General features: G+C 40.2%; 1 protein-coding gene across 2 annotated transcripts in view; it reads left to right on the top strand.

Moving 5' to 3' along the window:
* LOC143040587 (uncharacterized) overlaps positions 1–22,199 on the top strand; it is a 48,928-nt gene extending 26,729 nt beyond the window's left edge. Inside the window, exons 4-7 of one of the 2 annotated variants that reach the window (XR_012967721.1) lie at positions 1,568–1,754; positions 7,706–7,943; positions 10,633–10,885; positions 17,151–17,308. Coding sequence is in view for 1 of the 2 variants with exons in the window: in XM_076211677.1 (XP_076067792.1) it covers positions 1,568–1,754; positions 7,706–7,943; positions 17,151–17,307 (582 nt within the window). In the remaining variant the exon portion in view is untranslated. Of the gene's footprint in view, positions 1–1,567; positions 1,755–7,705; positions 7,944–10,632; positions 10,886–17,150; positions 17,309–20,208 lie in introns of those variants that run through there. The other variant, XM_076211677.1, reaches the window with a different exon arrangement.
* The last annotated feature ends 243 nt before the right edge of the window (positions 22,200–22,442 follow it).

The raw sequence follows: 22,442 nt of genomic DNA, 5'->3' as shown, positions 1-22,442 counted from the left end.
GATACTCTCTTCTCTTCCTCCACAACCACCAAATACCAGCCTCCGGAAACATATTCATAATCATATCACTCACCGCTCCATTAACACACTGAAAGACAACACACTGCTGCATGCCAGACCCCCTGATATCCACCCTTCTGAATCCTCTCTCCCACGAAAGGACAGAGTCCACTTGGCCAGACTGCGATGCGGTCACCACCCAGCACTTCTGAGCTACCAGAAGAGGCTGGACGACCGTGTTGTGAACAACTGCCCAGGATGTAACACTTCACCCCATACCATACAACACATAATGGAAGACTGCATTATACACAATCATGCACGCAAACAACACAACATACACTCTATAAAGGATTTGTGGGAAAACCCAGTTTCGGCTGTGGCCTTCCTTGGGGAGACGGGACTGCTCGGACAGACAGTCTAGGGAACGACAACAACAACAACAACAACTTGCCCCAGATGGAAACATTACACAAAAACCCTCAACACCTCATACCCCACCCAAGCCATACCTGGGAACTGGGTCTTCTGCAGGAGAGACCTGGAGCAACAAATTGGTTGATTGAGCAGTGGCAATTCTAGGGGGGGGGGGTGTGTCAGTTTTTCAGTTGCCCCCCAGGTTGGCCCCCCCAGTTTTTTTGCATATCCTACTTCTAAATTATATATATATATATATATATATATACATATATAATATATATATATATATATACAGCGTCTCCTCTACTTACGTTCATTCGTTTTACGTTTTTTCGATTTTACGTTTGAACTGACTGTAATTTTTTTTTTTTTTTTGAGTGAATTTCTTAGTTTAGCGCGCTCTCCGTAGTTCAAACGATACTTACGCATGACGCTGCGTCCATTGTTTACATGGCACAAACGTTATAAGTATTTCCATGCGTATGTTAAGTTTACAGGTACGAATATTGCAGAGGACATTACCACATAAAACTCTACGGGAATGAAACATACAAAATCGGATTAACCGAACATTTCGGTTAATCGGACATTTCTAATCCTCCTTGGAGTTCATATAAGTGGAAGTTTACTGTATTTTACAATGTTATGTGTATAATTAATGATTTAGGGGTGTTTTATAAGATACGGTAATAGAATTTACGGATGTATAGTACAGTATGAACGGTCATACATTACTAGAATGTACAGTAACAACTTACGTTCATTTTCAACTTACGTTCAGCCGTTCGGAACGTAACTAAAACGTAAGATGAGGAGCGTCTGTATATATATATATATATATACATATATATATACATATATATATACATATATATATATATATATATATATATATATATATATATATATATATATATACATATATATATGTATATATATTCCTGAACTCCCCCACCCGTGAAGGTTCATTTTGCTTGCAACTGACCTCCTATGCCCCCTCACATCTATGTTGGCCCTAAACTGGCCCTCCCACTTTCATAGTCCTAGAATTGCCACTGTGATCGAGCCCTCTCTTTCTATATTTTTATCTGCTTCTCCCAATCCCCATTTGTAAGATTAATGCTAATTAGCTCATTTCTCATGTCAGGAAAAACAACTAAAGACTGAGGCAGATGGAGTCTTGGCTGAAGTGCACCAGAAGTTGAACGAGACAAGAGCTTTGAAGCAAACTCTGGAATCTCTCCTGACTCTTCGCCTTGTGCGGAGTCTGAAGGGCAGTAAGCACGGTTATGTCACCAACCAAGAGAGTGACAGCAAGTTCAGTAAGGTTACAGGTCAGTTGATTATTCTGTCCAAATGTTGACGTTGTTTTGCTAAATTGGTAACATCTTCATCCATAAGGTGCAAAGATTGGAGGAACAACAAATGGGGTTTTGGATGGTTGTGGGGTTGGTGGATGCTTTAACTCCTTCCATACAGTGACGCCTACGTAGGCGTCATAAGGAGCAAGTGGGTACGCGAGGATGCCGATGTCGGCGTCTTGATTATATTTATTGTAGTTGTACCTGTGTGACCCCCATACTCTGTAAACTGGCTTTATCATATTTTCTATGGTTATCAAAATTCACGGGTGAAAGAGAGAATGAGCAATACAGTGATGACTTTATTTTTTATAATGCGAGTATTATGACACAACATCGCACGTCTGGCAGCTAATGCTGCCCACGAGATTTTGACCCGGAGTGAAGGGGTTAAGGTGGCCACCCCACATTTAAGGGGGAAAACACATTTTGGTATATATGGTAATATGAAAATAAACTCGCCTACTGGGATTCAAACTTGCCTGAGTGGCTTGCTTTTTATAAGACGAAGAACATACCATCACATCTTGTAAGAAGCAAGCCGCTCAGGTGAGGGTTCAAATCCCAATAGAGTTTATTTCCAAATATCATAATAACACAAAAACATATGGTAATTTATCTTAAATATCTTAACACATGGGCATTTTCAAATTTCTCCTTGCTCTTCTCACTTATTGCCTGAAGTCTTCAGGTAATTGATTTTAGTTATTAGTTTGAAACATAGTTCATACTATATTGACAACCATAGCCATTGAAGCACTTCAAAAACTCTATTGGCACTTCTTACCCTACAAATTTTGTAGTGTGATGCGAAGACAGTTTTGTCACCCAAGGGGATGGTCTTGTAGTGGACCAGGAAGAAAGAACTCAGAATTTTTTCAGTCCAGAGATTGTGTATATGATGATGGATTTTTTTTTTTTTTTTTTTTTTTTTTTTTTTTTTTTTTTTTTTTTTGTGTTTTTTTTTTTTTTTTTTTTTTTTTTTTTTTTTTTTTTTGTATTTACCTAGTTGTATCTTGCAGGAGGAGAGCTATGCTCGAAGTGACCCGCTGTTATATCTTTCTGCATCCAGTTTATTTTTAAAGTCATGTATAGTTTTAGCACTCACTGTTTCCTCTTTCAGTTTGTTCCAAATATCTATTACTCTCTGTGGAAAGCTATTCTTTTTCAGATCTCTTATGTATCTGTCTTTCTTAAGTTTCTTCTCGTGTCCTTTTGTAGCTCTTCTGTTACATTTTAGTAGGTCATCCCTATCAAGAATTTCCATCCCTTTCATAATTCTGTGGATGGTTAGCAAATCACCTCTTTCTCTGTAGTTTATCCAATCTTTGTTCGTATGTCAGATTGCAAAGTGTTGGTATGTGTGTGTGATTATCTAATCAAATGTATATATGAATACATAAGTCAACTTTTTACATACATACATATACCTAGGCTTTTTCCCCCTCACAAGGAAGGTAGCCAAAAAGGTAAAGGCATAAAATCATTCCCACCCATTCCATCCCTGAATACCCTCCACCCTCCCTCTTATCTTAGCACCTCCTGGATGACGGGACATCCCTGCACCTTGTCCACTGCCCTGGGTCAGAAGCAGTGTCACAAGACACAGCGCATCCACAGCAAGGCCGCTTCATTAAATCGGCGACCCCCCCCCTCTCCATCCCCCTATGCATAATACCTCACCCCCCCCATCCCCCTGCCCATTCTACCTCATGCATCACAACATCATCCATATACAACCATTCTCCATTCACCCCTGTCTTCTGTCCTCTCCCGTCCTTCCTCAACAGACATTCTCCTCTTCCCCAAAGCCCCCTTCACCCCATCCATCCGCCTCATCCTAGGACGTCCCTTCATGTTCACTCCCTTTGTCTTATACTGTGGGTATGAAATATGGACATTAAGTCCTTGGGTGGAGGAGGAACCAAGAAAAGATGGAGGGAGGGGTGGTGAATGGGAATGGGTTATGTGAGGAACTGGGTGGGAGTGGATTTATGCCTTTTGACTTTGGCTACCTCCCTTGTAAGGGAAAAAAAAATTGGTCTATGTAAGCCTTAAAAAGTGTAATGAGGAATAGGAATCTGGGAATGGATGCTAAGAGGAGACTGTATGAAGGAGTGATTGTGCCAACAGCACTGTATGGAGCAGAAACATGGAACATGAGAGAGGAAGAGAGAAGGAACTTGAATGTGTTTGAGATGAAGTGTCTGAGAAGTATGATGGGGGTTACTAGGCTAGATAGAGTGAGAAATGAGGAAGTGAGGAGGAGAACAGGGGTGGAAAGGGAGCTGGGAGATAGGGTGGATGAAAGAGTATTAGGATGGTTTGGACACATGGAAAGAATGAGTGAAGAAAGACTAGTAAAAGAGGTATGGAAGGCAGATGTGGAGGGAGTGAACATGAGGGGACGTCCTAGGATGAGGTGGATGGATGGGGTGAAGGGGGCTTTGGGGAAGAGGTTGAGGAAGGACGGGAGAGGACAGAAGACAGGGGTGAATGGAGAATGGTTGTATATGGAAAATGTTGTGATGCATGAGTTGGATTGGACGGGGGAATGGGGGTGAGGTAGGGTGTGTGAGCAAAAATTTTTTACGCAGCCCGAAGGGACTTCTCCCCGTCCTCTCCTTTATATGGGGGGACGGAGAGGGGGGGTCGCCGATTTAATGAAGCGGCCTTACTGTGGATGTGCTGTGTCCTGCAACACTGCTTCTGACCCAGGGCAGTGGACAGGGTGCAGGGATGACCCGTCATCTAGGAGGTGCTAAGATAGGAGGGAGGGTGGAGGGGTGTGGAGTGTTTTCGGGGATGAAATGGGTGGGAATGTTTTTGTGCCTTTTCCTTTTTGGCTACCCCCCCTGGTAAGGGGGAAAATAGCCTTGGTATATGTATGTATGTATATATAAGCCTTTGAGTGAATGTAACATAGATGGTGGTTTAGAATATCTAAAATCACAAAGAATTTGTGGAGATGCATGGAGTGATTGAGCAGGGGATAGAGTAGTACAAAGTGCTCTGCATACTCTTGTGTAGTGGTTGCTTCCAAGACACAGTTTCTGTAGTGGGTTATGAAAACTTGAAATCCCAGGGTGATGTTGTGGTGATGTTAATTGAATGACTTTATTTCCAAGGGTATGGGAGGGAGGAGGGTGGAGAGGAGTGGAAAATGTAGGGAATGGAATGGGTGGGAGTGGTTTCTATGCCTTTTTCTTTTTGGCTACCCCCCACGTAAGGGGTAAAAGCCTTTGGTATATATATATATATGTATGTATGGGTCTGGATTTAGAACCTTTTCCTCCCTCAGTGTAGTGTTACCTATTTTGGTATTACTACAATGATGGTGGTGAAAAATATGTGTGAAAAATAAATTGACACAGCCTGAAGGGATTTCTCCCTGTCTTCTCCATTTCTGCATTAGGGGACAGAGACAGGGGTGGGTTGCTGATTTAAGGGACTGTGGGAAGTGCTTATAGGTGAACGTGTCATAAAAGTTGTTCAATTTCTTTGGTGAACTTATGTATACTTACTCTATCGGAAAGAGTATTATTGCATACTAAATTGTTTTAGTAACATGTATATATTACGTGTAGTTAATTTTTTTCTTTCTTTTTTTTATGATAGTATCTGTAATCATTGAAGTATCCACAGGCATAGGTAATCAGCCTACTATGTAGGAAATGAAAGATTAGAGTCTTGGAAACAACTTCATTGAGTTAGATTTTTTCCTACTCTCTTTTATTCTTTTTTATGATTTTTTTATTTTGAATAGTAGAAACTTCAGTGAAAATCTGCTATGATAAATTAAACAAAAAAATTAAGTTACAGTTTCCTTTGTTTTTTCCTGATCAAATTAAAGAATTACTCTTTCTCTTTACAAATTCGAAAGAATGAATGAAATCGGACAAAAAGAAACAGAGATATGGCTATTTAAATATAAAAAACATAAACTTTTCAGGAGAGGCATTTAAAGTTTAAAGGAGCGCACCGGCATTTAAAATCCTCCGGCCGCGTACTCACTCGTGACATTGTCTATTTTTTTACGTTTCCGTTTAAAACTTTAAACAAAACTGAACTGGCTATCGAAAATTTGACTTAATTTCAATATACAGAATGTTTTTTCATGCAATGGGGTTGCCAGATGTCGCCAATAATTTATCTATTTCATTTTATATATAAGAACAGAAACGGAATTGAGCTGTAATATTTGGTCGAAGTGTTACAGCCATCATAGAGAATCTTTTGAATACCTGTTGGTAGAATAAAAGATAATACGATCGCATGCATGACTGGTAGGCTAACAGATACGCGACAGGGCGACATCCTTTCTCCTTTAGCTTTGAAAAGATACTGAGATCCTTGTGGTGATTGACGATTAGTGTTGGGCAAGTTGCCAGATATCTCCATATATATTAATTATAGTAAACAAAACAGAACTGGGTATCAAAATTTTGACTTTATTTCAATATACAGAATGTTTTTTCATGCAATGGGGTTGCCAGAGGTTGCCAAAAATTTATCTATTTTATTTTATATATAAGAAAAGAAACGGAATTGAGCTGTAATATTTGGCTAAAGTGTTACCACCATCATAGAGAATCTTTTGAAATGTTTACCTAAAATTCGTTGATTTTCCAGAATTTTTCGTGTTTTCGCGCCCTACAGTCCCTTAATGAAGCGGCCTTGCTGTGGATGTGCTGTGTCTTGCGACACTGCTTCTGACCCAGGGCAGTGGGCAAGATGCAGGGATGACCCGTCATCCAGGAGGACCCAAGATAAGAGGGAGGGAGGGGGGTGTATGGAAGTGGAGTATATGTGGATGGAATGGGTTTTATGACTTTGTTTTTTGGCTACCTCCCTTGTAAGGGGGAAAAAATCCAGCCAACTATTGAAGGGGAAAGTCATGTCATAATTGGAAATGAGTCTTGATGAGTGGTGAGCCCATATAAGATCAATTAATCAGTATGTTGTCCTGGGTCTCTCTTGTTTGCCTCAACCCCCATTTGTGAGGTCATTGGGTAGAGGTGAGGAATATGGTGTGGATTTGAATATAGATGGATGTCCAAAAACTGTGGTGATTCTTCTTCTTTTTGTGTTTGTTTCTTCCTCCATTGCAGTTTCACTTTGGGTAGGCTCCACACATTAACCCCTTCTATATGGTGCCGCACACGTAGGCGTCATGGACTTGGATCTCGGTGGCAGCAGCCAATGCCAGCCGTACGACGTGTCGTAATAATACTCGCATCATAAAATATAGTCACCGCATATATCGATCGTTCTCTCTTCACCCGTGAATTTTGATAACCATAGAAAATGCGATTACAAAAGAATTAGAAAGAATGTCATTATGGAGGGGCGACTACAATAAATATAATCAAGACGCCGATATGGCAGCCTCGCGAATACACTCGCTCCCCATGACGCCTACGTGTGCGGCACCGTATGGAAGGGGTTAACCTCTTCAATACAAGTCAAATTCTCGTGTGCAGCATCGGCTGCCATATGTATGATGTACAACACTACTCGCGTTATGAAATATAAATTCACTGCTGTATTACTTGTTCTCTTTTACTCTGAGTAATAATGAACACAGAAAATGTGATCAAACCAGTTCACAGAATCCAGAGGTAACTTGTGTGCAACTATAAAATAAATATAATCAAGACACCGATTCCGGTATCCTCATATACCCGCTCATTCCCCATGATGCCTACATAGGCATCATCGTATCAAAGAGGTTAATACCACCTGCCTGTATAGGATAGGAATCATTAACCATATAGATAAAATGTAGTACTCAGAACAAAAGAATATAGCACCAGTCTTGAAACAGGCCTCATCATCCTAAAGAGTATATAAAGAATTGATATGCATGTGATTAGAAACTTAGAAATACAGAAAATAAGGATGTTTCTTACATATTTTTGCAGAGGCTCTACATAAAATGGTAGACAAACAACTGGCCAACTATCTCTTAGAAGAGCAGACTTTAAAGGTTATGCTTGAAATGGATTCCAAAAATTCAGCAAACAAAGATGGAAAAACAGACGGAAGTGAAATTGACCTCATGTTGTTTGGGGAGGAGCCCAAACCAGAGGATGAAATATATCCATTTTATAAGTCATACACATCTGCAAACAAATCTTTGGAGCATCTTCTGCAAAGGAGGTTAGTATAAAGTGTTTATTTGTATAGTATAATTATTCCTTGTGTGATTTGTGGCCCATGCATTTTACTGTGTAAAACAGCTCTCATAACATTATTTTTGTGTGGTAAGATAAGAGGGAGGGTGGAGGGGAGTGGAGTGTGATAAGGATGGAATGGGTGGGAGTGGTTTTTATGCTTTTGTTTTTTGGCTACCTCCCTTAAAAGGGGGAAAAAAGCCTTTGGTATATGTATATGTATGTAAGATATCTATGTAAATTCTTGAATGGATGAAAGGGGAGTCATCAAGAAATGATGGACATAAACCAGCTTCTGCTCTCAGACCTTGCTATGAAGGTGTTGTGTCTTAATGCATTGCATATGAGCGGAGCAGTGGGTGGAAGACAGGGATGAGCCTCCATCCACATGGAGCTTAGAGAACGGGGACAACAAATGGGTGTGTGATGTATGGCTTGACTAAGTCTGTTCCTTTATACATACATACATACATATACCAAGGCTTTTTCCCCCTTACAAGGGAGGTAGCCAAAAAAAAAAAGGCATAAAACCATTACCACCCATTTCATCCCTAAATACACTCCACCCCACTCCACCCCTCTCCACCCTCCACCCTCCCTCTTATAAATGAAGAAAGGGCCTTTAGCCATGTATGTACGAGATTATCTTGCAAGGGTATATTCATTTATGCCATTCATGAATACTTATTTAACTTGGGAGTTGTATATTCCCTTGTGAAGCGAATTTTCTCGAAGGTCACACTGATTTGGGATGTTTGCATTTTTCTATTGATTAGCAGTATTTTGCAAAATTTGCTTATGGATTTTTTAACCTTAATTCTTAGGATGGAAGGTTGGTTGGAGGTGCTAATCACATAATGTTGATGGGTTGTTCAGAGGGGATGCAATAACAAAAAATTTGAAAATCGATGCACTAAGCTAATGATATACAGTGTATATATATATATATATGGAGTGGAAGGAGGTTTCCTCAAGGATAATGTGGATGAAGGTGAAACTGGGAAAGGAGATGTGGGTCTTTGTAAGTGCATATGGGCCTGGCATTGAGAAGAGTGTAGAAGAAAGGGAGGCCTTTTGGATAGATTTAAATGAGTGCATAGAGGGTTTAGGAAGAAATGTCAATGTAATAGTACTGGGAGACCTTAATGCTAGGGTAGGAAATGGTCCAATCGATGTAGTGGTTGGGAAATGTGGAGTTCCAGGAAAGAATCGTAGTGGAGAGTTGATGGTGGAAATGTGTCTAGAAAGAGAGTTGATGATAGCAAATACAGTGTTTCGGAAGAAAGTCAAGCATAAGTACACATGGGAGAGGGTGGTGGAGGGAAGGGTGGTAGATAGAGCGCTAATGGATTATGTAGTGGTAAATAGGATTATGATAGGAAGAGTTAAGGATGTACATGTTCTAAGGGGAGAGGGTGGGGGAATATCAGATTATTTTTTGGTGGAAGGTAAGCTGAGAGTGGAGGATAGATGGAGAAAGGAAAGGGACAAAAGGTAGGGAGGTTCTTAGAGTGAACTCTTTGAATGAAAAGGAAAAGGAGAAGGAGTATAGAAAGAAGCTGAAGGAGGAGTGGGAGGGAGTAAAGGATAGAGTAGAGCTGGGTGTGGAGGAGGAATGGGGATGGTTCAAGGAGGGAGTCATAAAGTGTGCAAGGATGGTGTGTGGAACAAGAAGGACAGGGGGAAATAGAAGAAAGGGTAGTGAATGGTGGGATGAGGAAACAAAGAAGGTTGTAGAAGAGAAGAAGCGAGCTTTCACAGATTGGTTACAAAATAGGACGAGGGAGTCATATGAGAGGTACAAAGAAAAGAAAAGAGAAGTAAAGCAAAAGGTAAAGGTTGCAAAGAGGAGAGCAGATGTGAAATGGGGTAAGAGTATGTCAGAAAATTTTGAAAGTAATAAAAAGATGTTTTGGAAAGAAATTAAGAGAGGAAGAGGAGGCGAATCAAATAGAGAAGAAAAGGTAAAAGGTGGAGATGGAGAGATGATAATGGAAGAAAAGGCAGTAAGGGGAAGATGGGCAGAATATTTTAGGGAGTTGCTAAATGTGAAGGAACAATGTTGGGGGATATGTGAATTGGTAGCATGTGAAGTGAAGCAAGGTAGCATGGTGCAAGAAGGAACGTCAGAGTAAAAGGAAGAAAGTTGGAGAGGGTAGGCAGAAGTGGAGGGCAAATATCGCAGTAGATCTTGTCCATTTCAAGTCACCAGTTCTCTTGTTTGTGTTTTTGTGGTTGGCAATGTAAAGTGATTCAATTATTTTCCGTTGTTTCTTGTGTAGTCCTTTAGCTAGAATGGTGGATCCCTCCCAGTTAGGTAAGTGTCCCTCTGTGTCAATGTGGTTAACTAGAGCGTTGGTTTCTCGATGGTGTCTAATGTCCGCTTTGTGTTCCCTGAGTCTGTTGTTAAGTCCTCTGTATGTCTCTCCGTAGTATGCACAGTCACATCCTTTGCAGGGAATTTTGTAAACGATGCTATTGTCACGGTTCGTCTTGGTTCTGTTGGTGGTCAAGTGTCCTATTTTCTTCCCTGTGTCATTTACTATGATGAGTCCTGTCTGTCTCAACATTTTGGAGAACATGTGAGAGAGGCCAGAGTTAGGAACCACAAGGTATCGTAAATCTGTCCTCTCTTCACTTCCCTTCCTCTGTCTGATTTTAATTGCTTTCCGTAGTGACGTCCCTAACATGCCAACAAAATGGAACGTTTACTCTCTGACCAATCCACATGTTGTAAACAAAGGGACAGTACAGCCAGCGAAGAAGCCAAGAGGTTCAACACCGACATCAGAAAAATCCTCAAAAGAACGGAAAAGGGAAAAAGACTCCTCTACCTCCTGGAGGAAGACCCAACAATCCCATCCATGAAAGGACTTCCGAAAATCCACAAACAGGACATTCCCCTCCGACCTATAACTTCTGGCATAGGTAGCGCACCACATAGACTAGCCAAGCTATTGGCCAAACCTCTTTCATCCTCCTTAGGTAGCATTAGCGGAACACACCTTAGAAACTCCTCCGACCTAATAGACAAACTGAACACATTTGACTTCATAGACCAATGCCTGGTAAGCCTTGACATCACTTCCCTCTACACAAACGTAACAATAGATGGTGCCCTTCAGGCTGTTAAAGAGACGGTACAACACATTGACACCGACAACTTACCCATCAACAAGCGTGACTACTTGGAGTTAGTAGAAAAGTGCATATAATTTGGTTCTTTTGTTTTTAACAAACAGGAATACAGGCAACATGAAGGGCTTCTAATGGGGTCTCCATTGAGTGTGGTGGCAGCATCGCTCTACATGGAGACTTTGGAAAGGGACCATTTTCTACATATCATCCCAGTTAACTCCAAGTGGTACCATTATGTTGACGACATCCTCTTCATTTCACACAAAACAAACAACACAAGAAACCTACTGGAACAACTGAACAACGTAGACCAAAGAATTAAATTCACAGTATAGGAGGAGACCAACGGTTCCCTACCTTTCCTAGACGCTGTCGTCATCAGATCGGACTGCAGCGCTAGGTTCAAGGTATACCGTAAACCGACAAACAAAGACGACTTCATCCACTATTTTAGCGCACATGACGAGAAGACCAAATCAGGTGTTATCATTGGGTTTTACCTTAGGGCTCTTAGAATATGCAGCGAAGAGTATTTACAAGAAGAAATTGAATATGTAACTGCTGCATTCAGGAACCTAAGGTACCCAGAGGGCATGTTAGGGACGTCACTATGGAAAGCAATTAAAATCAGACAGAGGAAAGGAAGTGAAGAGAGGACAGATTTACGATACCTTGTGGTTCCTAACTCTGGCCTCTCTCACATGCTCTCCAAAATGTTGAGATAGACAGGACTCATCATAGTAAATGACACAGGGAAGAAAATAGGACACTTGACCACCAACAGAACCAAAATGAACCGTGACAATAGCATCGTTTACAAAATTCCCTGCAAAGTATGTGACTGCATACTACAGAGAGACATACAGAGGACTTAACCTCTTCAGTATGGGCCTTAAATCTCGCGGGCAGCAGCCGATGCCAGCTGTACGACGTGTAATAATACTCGCATCATAAAATATAGTCACCGCTTATATCGATCGTTCTCTCTTTCACCCGTGAATTTTGATAACCATAAAAAATGTGATTACAGACAGTTTAGAGAGTATGTCATTATGGAGGGGCAACTACAATAAATATAATCAAGACGCTGATATGGCAGCCTCGCGTATCCACTTGCTCCTCATGACGCCTACGTATGCGGCACCGTATGGAAGGGGTTAACAACAGACTCGGGGAACACAAAGCGGACATTAGACACCATCGAGAAACCAACGCTCTAGTTAACCACATTGACACAGAGGGACACTTACCTAACTGGGAGGGATCCACCATTCTAGCTAAAGGACTACACAAGAAACAACGGAAATAATTGAATCACTTTACATTGCCAACCACAAAAACACAAACAAGAGAACTGGTGACTTGAAATGGACAAGATCTACCACGACATTTGCCCTCCAAGAATGGCTTCCCAGACTTCTGCCTACCCTCTCCAACTTTCTTCCTTTTACTCTGACGTTCCTTTTTGCACCATGCTACCTTGCTTCACTTCACATGCTACCAATTCACATATCCCCTAACATTGTTCCTTCACCATTTAATATTATCCCCAACTTTTTATCATGATCATTATTCTTTTAATATTATTTATTACTATTTATTTTCAACACTATTATTATTATTGTTATTATTATTATTATTATTATTATTACTATTATTATTATTATTATTATTATTTTTATCATTATTTTTATTATAATTATTATTATTATTACTTTTATTATCATTGTTATTATTATTATTATTATTATTGTTATTGTTATTGTTACTATTATTATTTAAATATTTAATTTTCATTTTTATTATTGTTATCATTATTATTGTTATAATTACTATTAATAATTTCTGTGTTATTAGTGTTATAATTTATATATTATTATTTTTATTATTATTATTATTATTATTATTATTATTATTATTATTACTATTATTGTGAGAAAGCTATAGGAAAGGGGAAGGATGTTTTTTTGGGCTTTTATGGATCTGGAAAAGGCTTATGATAGGGTAGACAGAAAGGCACTGTGGGAGGTTATGCAGATTTATGGGATAGGAGGAAAGCTTTTGGGAGCTGTCAAGAGTTTTTATGAGAGTAGTAGAGCTTGTGTCAGGATTGGAAATGGAGAGAGTGAGTGGTTTGAGGTAAAGGTGGGACTTCGTCAAGGATGCGTTATGTCTCCCTGGCTGTTCAACTTATACATGGATGGGGTGGTGGGAGAGGTGAATGCAAGGGTAGTGGGTCAGGTATTGGAGATGGTTAAAGAAAATGGAGAAAAGTGGGAGGTGAGCCAGCTGTTGTTTGCGGATGACACTGCGCTTGTGGCAGGATCGGAGGAGGGATTGAGGAAGCTGGTGGCAGAGTTTGGGAGAGTATGTGATAGAAGAAAGCTAAAGATAAATGTGGGTAAAAGTAAGGTGATGAGATGTACAAGGGGTGAAAGTGGCAGTAGACTGGAAGTGAACATTAAGGGAGAGCGACTGGAGGAAGTGGATAGTTTTAGATACTTGGGTGCAAGTGTAGCAGGAAAAGGTGGAGTGAAGGTGGAGGTAGAATGTAGATTGAGAGAAGCAAGTAAATGCCTTGGTGGATTAAAGAGTGTAATGAGGAATAGACATTTAGGAATGGATGCGAAGAGGAGACTGTATGAAGGAGTGATTGTGCCAACAGCACTGTATGGGGCAGAAACATGGAACATAAGAGAAGAAGAGAGAAGGAGTTTGAATGTGTTTGAGATGAGGTGTCTGAGAAATATGGTGGGGGTTACTAGGCTAGATAGAGTGAGAAATGAGGAGGTGAGGAGGAGAACAGGGGTGAAAAAGGAGCTGGGAGATAGGGTTGATGAAAGAATATTAGGATGGTTTGGACACATGGAAAGAATGAGTGAAGAAAGACTAGTAAAAGAGGTATGGAAGGCAGATGTGGAGGGAGTGAACATGAGGGGACGTCCTAGGATGAGGTGGATGGATGGGGTGAAGGGGGCTTTGGGGAAGAGGGGAATGTCTGTTGAGGAAGGAAGGGAGAGGACGGAAGACAGAGGTGAGTGGAGAATGGTTATATATGGATGATGTTGTGATTGCATGAGGAGGAATGGGTGGGGGGATGGGGGATGAGGTAGTATGTATGAGCAAATTTTGACGCAGCCTGAAGGGATTTCTCCCCGTCCTCTCCTTATATGCAAGGGGGGACAGAGAGGGGGGGTCGTCGATTAAATGAAGCGGCCTTGCTGTGGATGTGCTGTGTCTTGCGACACTGCTTCTGACCCAGGGCGGTGGGCAAGGTGCAGGGATGACCCGTCATCCAGGAGGTGCTCAAATGAGAGGGAGGGTGGGAGGGGTGTGGAATGTATTTAGGGATGAAATGGGTGGGAGTGTTTTTATGCCTTTCCCTTTTTGGCTACCTCCCTTGAAAGGGGGAAAAAGCCTTGGTATATGTATGTATGTATTATTATTGTTATTATTTAAATATTTAAATTTTCATTTTTATTATCATTGTTATCATTAGTATTGTTACAATTATTATTAATAATTTCTTTGTTATTAGTGTTATCATCATATTTAATTGTAAAATTTCATCATTGTTACGTTAGCCACAATGTAATGTTCACACTCGTCACCAACTATGGTAATACGAGGAGGTAGTGAGGTCCACCCCATGTATATAATGCCCACAGCCCATTTGTAAACCCATTCCTTTGAAAAAGCATACCTGCAAAACTAGTCAGGAATAAACTGAAGACTAAGACTCCTGTGTTTCCTACTCCACATATATATATATATATATATATATATATATATATATATATATATATATATATATATATATATATATATAGATAAAACTTAATGTGTTATATTCATTACTGTCATGAATGGGTAGTAGTTACTGTGCATTGGTCCATATATATATAATTTCTTCTTCCTCCTCTTTCTTCTTTCTTTTTCTTTTGATCATTTGTTTCAATATTGTACTACTACGTTTGTAACCAGTTATTTTCCATTTCTTGAAATTAGTGCTCTGACCCTAAAAATTTCACATTATCACTATACCTTGATATTTGTATTTCCTCAGAGTATTTTGAAAAAATGACCTGTCATTCAGGAGGAGCGAAGATAAGGAGGAGGGGGGGGTGAGCAGGAGGGGAGTATGTGGGGGATGGAATTGGTGGGAGTGGATTTTATGCCCCCACCCCTCCCTTTTTTTTTTTTTTTTTTTTCTTTCTTTCTTTCTCGTAAGGGGGAAAAAGTAATTGGTATATGGATGTATGTATTTTCAAAATATTTTTCCATGTTATAATTGTGAATGTAGTAGTTTCAGAGGGATTAGCTTGTTAAGTGTAGTTGGGAAGGCTTATGGGAGGATCTTGATTGAGAGGATTAGGAGAAGAACAGAGGGAGTAATTGGTGAGGAACAATGTGGATTTAGGACGGGTAGAGGTTGTGTAGATCAGATTTTTGTGGTAAGACAGATATGTGAGAAAGCTATAGGAAAGGGGAAGGATGTTTTTTGGGCCTTTATGGACCTGGAAAAGGCTTACGACAGGGTAGACAGAAAGGCACTGTGGGAGGTTTTGTGGATATACGGGATAGGAGGAAAGCTTTTGGGAGCTGTCAAGAGTTTTTATGAGAGTAGTAGAGCTTGTGTCAGGATTAGAAATGGAGAGAGTGAGTGGTTTGAGGTAAAGGTGGGACTTCGTCAAGGATGCGTTATGTCTCCCTGGCTGTTCAACTTATAGATGGATGGGGTAGTGCGAGAGGTAAATGCAAGGGTAGTGGGTCAGTGATTGGAGATGGTTAAAGAAAATGGAGAAAAGTGGGAGGTGAGCCAGCTGTTGTTTGCTGACGACACTGCGCTTGTGGCAGGATCGGAGGAGGGATTGAGGAAGTTGGTGACAGAGTTTGGGAGAGTGTGTGATAGAAGAAAGCTGAAGATAAATGTGGGTAAAAGTAAGGTGATGAGATGTTCAAGGGGTGAAAGTGGCAGTAGACTGGAAGTGAGCATTAAGGGAGAGCGACTGGAGGAAGTGGATAGTGTTAGATATTTGGGTGCAAATGTTGCAGGAAAAGGTGGAGTGAAGGTGGAGGTAGAATGTAGATTGAGAGAAGCAAGTAAATGCCTTGGTGGATTGAAGAGTGTAATGAGGAATAGACATTTGCAAATGGATGCTAAGAGGAGACTGTATGAAGGAGTGATTGTGCCAACAGCACTGTATGGGGCAGAAACATAGAACATAAGAGAGGAAGAGAGAAGGAGTTTGAATGTGTTTGAGATGAGGTGTCTGAGAAGTATGATAGGGTTTACTAGGCTAGATAGAGTGAGAAATGAGGAGGTGAGGAGGAGAACGGGGTGGAAAGGGGGTTGGGAGATAGGGTTGATGAAAGAATATTAGGATGGTTTGGACACATGGAAAGAATGAGTGAAGAAAGACTAGTAAAAGAGGTATGGAAGGCAGATGTGGAGGGAGTGAACATGAAGGGACGTCCTAGGATGAGGTGGATGGATGGGGTGAAGGGGGCTTTGGGGAAGAGGGGAATGTCTGTTGAGGAAGGACGTGAGAGGACAGAAGACAGGAGTGAATGGAGAATGGTTGTATATGGATGATGTTGTGATGCATGAGTTGGAATGGACGGGGGGATGGGGGGTGAGGTAGTATGTATGAGCAAAATTTGACGCAGCTCAAAGGGATTTCTCCCCGTCTTCTCCTTTATGCATGGGGGGACAGAGAGGGGAGGGTTGCCAATTTAATGAAGCGGCCTTGCTGTGGATGTGCTGTGTCTTGTGACACTGCTTCTGACCCAGGGCAGTGGACAAGGTGCAGGGATGACCCGTCATCCAGGAGGTGCTAAGATGAGAGGGAGGGTGGAGGGGTGTGGAGTGTATTCAGGGATGGAATGGGTGGAAATGATTTTACGCCTTTCCCTTTTTGGCTACCCCCCTTGTAAGGGGGAAAAAGCCTTGGTATATGTATGTATCATTTTCTTTCCGCATATGACCAACTTATGGACCAAAAAGTCTCCTGTTGGCATGCTCCTCCTTTGTAATCCTTTGTAATCCTTTCAGGTGGGAATGGGACAAGTTCATAGCCACTTCCAAGGACAACACCTTAGGTTCAGCCGTGCCTTTAGGGTGGGTCGGAGTTCCACCAACTCCATCATCCATGGCATGGGCCCAGTACTGTGCCAAGTGGAAAAACAAAGGAAAGCTGCTAGATGTTTGAGGTAATTAGAGAAGTAATTAATCGTCATTATTTAGTATTATTTGATAGTTCTGAGATGAGAAGGGTGGTTGAATGGGTTTTGTATTTGATGTGGTGTGTGAGCTTAGGGCCTTCCCTCCATACATGGAGGAAAGGGCCTTCCTTTCATACATGGAGGGAAGGGCCTTCCCTCCATAAATGGAGGAAAGGGCCTTCCTTTCATACATGGAGGGAAGGGCCTTCCCTCCATAAATGGAGGAAAGGGCCTTCCCTCCATAAATGGAGGAAAGGGCCTTCCCTCCATAAATGGAGGAAAGGGCCTTCCCTCCATACATGGAGGAAAAATCCCACAAGGAGAGAGAAAGAGAGAGAGTGTTTTTACCTTAATTGTGGCATACAATATAAGAGCTATGCTTGATTGTCCCATATTGTTAACTATTATTCTTTTGTCCAAACTATTCCATGAATGGATAATTTGGTATGGAAAACAATTTATTAATGACTTTCAAACATCTAGTCTCTTTAACTTCTTATGTACGATGACACCGACAGTAGCGTCATGAGGCGTGAGTGGGGCATATGAGGATGCCGGCCTCGGCATCTTGATTATATTTTGTAGCTGTAGCTGAGTGATCCCCTTATTCATTGAACTGGCTCCTGTTTTCTGTGGTTATCAGTATTGAGAGTGAAAGAGAACAAGTAATAAAACGATTAGACAACTTTATGGATGGGGATGACAGGTGGTGATGGATACAGAGCTGTCAAGTGTAGGCCTTATGGTTTCTTGCAGTCTCCTTTATTCTTATGTTCTTAAGTAATACAGCTGTAACTTTATATTTTATAATACGCATATTGTGATGAATCATTGTAAATATGTGGGTATCATCTTAGTTGCTGCTACCTGAATTTTCTCTGTCTTGTTTATATCTTTCTTGTAACTAACAGCCATTGAGAAGGTAAACAAGAATCATATTCCCAAAGGCAACAGGAAAAATTTAATCTTAAGCCACATAAAGGAGAGACATCTTAAAGAAATAATAATAATAAAGAATAATAATAATAATGAATAGATAAAAGATAAATAAAAAGGAAATACAGCCTAACAGGACAAGAAAAAGGATAACTAAAGGAATTGATTAGAAACATCACAAATCTAATGAATAATAAATGGAAAGAAAACTAGGTAAAACTAACCAATAAAATAGACAGAAACATTGGTAATGGAAAAATATGGAGAGTTGTGAAAACCATAAAAGATTCAAGATTAAATCTACCAACCATCACCCATCCAACTCATGAAACAGCTGGAGCAACTTGGGGTACCATTGCCAAAACAGCAATGCAAAAGAATGTGGAAAGTAGAGGTGGATGGAGTGAACATAAGGGGAAGACCAAGAATGTGATGGGTGGATGGGTGAAGGGGGCTTTAGGTATGCAAAAGAATGTGGAAAGTAGAGGTGGATGGAGTGAACATAAGGGGAAGACCAAGAATGTGATGGGTGGATGGGGTAAAGGGGGCTTTAGGTAAAAGGGAAATGTCTATTAGCATGGAAGGAAGAAGATAAAGATAAGTGTGAGTGGAGAATGGCTGTGAACGGACAATAGACTGATGTGGCCTGAAGAGGTTTCGTTTCGTCTTCTTTATTTTCACTTACGAGGGCAAGGAGGGAGGATTGCCGTGTGGGGGTAAATCAGCTTAAGCTGTCTGGCCCTGCAGTGGAGGTGCTATGTCTTGCTGCATTGCTTCTGACCCAGGTAGTGGATGTGGGGTAGGGACGGCCCTTCATCTACAAGGAGCTAAGATGTGGAGAAAGCAAATGGGTGTTGGATGGGTGAATACCTTGGCTGGCTACCTCCCTTAACCACTTCAGTATGATGACATGTAGGCATTATGAGGCATGAGTGGATACATGAGGATGCCAGCATCGGCATTTTGATCTGGTCAGGAATAAAGTCTCTTGTTCCCAATTGTGTCTTTCCATTCTTACCATTCATACACCTGTCATGATGTCACGATATATATATATGTATATATACAGACGCTCCTCTACTTACGTTCATTCGTTTTACGTTTTTTTGATTTTACGTTTGAACTGACTGTAAAAAAAAAAAAAAATTGTAAAAAAAAATTTTTTGAGTGCATTTTTTAGTTTAGCGCACTCTCCGTAGTTCAAACGATACTTACGCATGACGCTGCGTCCATTGTTTACATGGCACAAACGACAGACTGAACCTGCCTTGCCTCATCCTCCTCCTCCACCATCTCAATTTTAATGTTATCATTTTACAATGTTATGTGTATAATTAATGATTTAGGGGTGTTTTATAAGATACGGTAATAGAATTTACAAATGTATGGTACAGTAACAACTTACGTTCATTTTCAACTTACGTTCGGCCATTCGGAACATAACTAAAACGTAAGTTGAGGAGCGTCTGTATATATTAATTGTTCATGAGTTACCCCCGGATTCTGTGAACTGGTTTGATAACATTTTCTGTGTTTACTATTACTCAGAGTAAAAGAGAACAAGCAATACAGCATTGACTATATCTTATAATGCAAGTAGTGTGATGCAAATTACATATGGCAGCTGATGCTGTGCACAAGAATTTGAGTCATACTGAAGTGGATAAAGGGGAAGAAGTCTTTTGGCATATAAAGAGATATAGAAGATTGTGACGTGATCCACACGAGAGGTGTACTAAGGATGAACTGGCAGTAATGCAGGATAAGAGTGTTGAGGTGCTGTCTTCATATGATTTAAGTGGGAAAAAGTGAAAGGGACATGTGATAGAAATGAAAAGGGTGATGATTTTCCATTATTTTCTCTTGTGCCTAGCATTGCTGTGCATGGAATTGCTGATCGGATGGGGAGGAAGCTATTACTAATAATGTATTTTTTTCTGTTGACTCCACAGTGATTGCCGGATACAACAGAAGGAATGCGGTGTGCATTAGAACTTCATTTAATTTCACCCATTGAGTTGAAATGGTGCCACAATTTGATTTTTTTTTTTTTATGAAGAAAATGCAAGATTGGTGCAATAATTAAAAAGTGAAGGAAATTTAAATGCTTCTGATGAAGAGGTGCAATTAATGGCGGATGGATTCTTTTAAAGTTCAAAGTAAACTTAACATTTAAATGTTTACTGGCTATTGTTCAACAGATTCACATTCCAGAACAAAAAATGTTTTTCCTCAAGTAAAGTGTTTAGACGCGTCAGATGCTCAGTGGTAGGAAGACTACAAAGATGGATAAAGTGTGGAGAACCTTCAGAGTTATTATGCAATGTTTAATTCATAGACGTGTAGTTTCATAGTGCATGCATTTTTGGAATATGTTGTTTTCACTACTGTTTGAGGGTTATTGCAGAATTGTAGATTTTTCATCATGTAAGGATTCTTAGCTATGATCTGACATATGTTTCCAGGAGATGATCATTGCATTATATTTTGTTGCCATATGTATAAAATTTTGTTTTAACTTGCTAGAAAGTTTATGAAATCACTGTTATGGATTGTTGATTATAAATATTCATTATGTAAAAGATTTTTAATGATTTGTAACTTGAGTTGTGATCTGTTTTAGAACAGAATTTATTGATGACTTTACTTTTTGGTAGACTTTTTTCAGTTTTATTTTATTTTAACTCTTTTTCCAGAGGAACCAAATTTTCAGTTTTGTTCATGAATGAATTTGTTCATTGTATTAGGATTTATTTTTCACTTGATTTATGTATTCTGTTGTACTTGTTTGTCCAGACTTAAATCAGAATAGTGTGAAATAATTAATTAGGTGGTCTGTGATCAAAGGGAAATAATTACAGCAAAGTCTCCTGTTTAGTGAGTAATTATGGCCAGTAAAAGAGCAGTTGATACCAGAGACTTTCTAATGTCTACCTTATTTATACCCAAAGTCTCCATTTATTTGCTGAAACTAGTTAAGACATTACGCAATATGTCATCAATGTAATTTTTAAAGCCTACTTTGTTTATACCCTAAGTCTCCATTTCATTTGTGTAAACTAGCTAAGATACTACACACTGTATCACAAATGTAATTCTACCCTACTTGAACACAGTGCTGTACAGACAGCAGTACAAAAATTTCTCTTTGATTGACTTCTGGACCAACCAGGGACTCTGTGTCTCTAGCCATGAAGAACCAACACCACTCTGCGGTAGACGGTGTTTCAGTTACCACAGCATACGCCGACATTTTCCTCACCATTATCAGAAACTGATGCCACAGTTATGCCCTTCAATTTGTACTGCTGTGGATTCATTGGATTAACTCCACTCATACACATGCTGGTAGAAAATCAAAATCACGTTTACAATAATTTCTCGATGTAACAGTTGGATGTTGGGAGAAGCTTCACCTGAATGTGTGGTGATGATGACCACGTAGGTACGTAAAGCCGTGTCCACACTTGTTTCATTTCCACGTATCGTATCATCTTTGCATACCACCTAGTGATACGATATGGTGCAACAGGATATTGTACCCACTTGTTGCGTATCTGCCTGGTGTATACGGATATGCAACAAATGGGTACAATACCCTGTTGCACTGTATCGTTTCACTAGGTGGTACGCAAAGATGATACGATACGTGGAAATGCAACAAGTGTGGACGCGGCTTAATGTACCCAGGTGGATCATCCATAAACAAGTGGCCTTGAGAAACTAGGTTAAGTCACCGACACTGCATGAGGCTCTCATGGACAAAGCGATTGTTAAGCCAGTTGGCAGACAAGACCATATTCATGTATACTTTACTGGCCTGGGCCCAATACACATTCAGCTTATCCATGGCCATGTTTTGGTATCCCTAATGTCTTTTGAAAAATTGTACATCATTGGCTCCGTGTGGTATTATCCTGATGCATTAAAAGTTAAAAAGACACTGAGTTTCTCTTTGGCCATGTTCACTTATGGTGTATGTTTCTCTTACTTTTAGTGTAAAGGTTGATTTTAGGGGACATTATTTTTTTTCTTCCACTTTTTCCCTCTTTTTCTTCCTCTTTTTTCTCCCTCTTTTTTCCTTTTTTTTCTTATCTTTTTTCCTTCATTTTTTTCCTCCTCGTTGACAGTAAGCCTTGCTTTGGCAAGAAGTGCTGGCTGCACACTGATCAGCAGACGACATTTC

This window comes from Oratosquilla oratoria, chromosome 29 (assembly GCF_046742065.1).
Source record: "Oratosquilla oratoria isolate Oo_2021 chromosome 29, ASM4674206v1, whole genome shotgun sequence".
NCBI classification, from domain to species: domain Eukaryota; kingdom Metazoa; phylum Arthropoda; class Malacostraca; order Stomatopoda; family Squillidae; genus Oratosquilla; species Oratosquilla oratoria.
The sequence above is the reverse complement of the archived record's forward strand: the minus strand, read 5'-3'. Positions and strand labels throughout refer to the sequence as shown.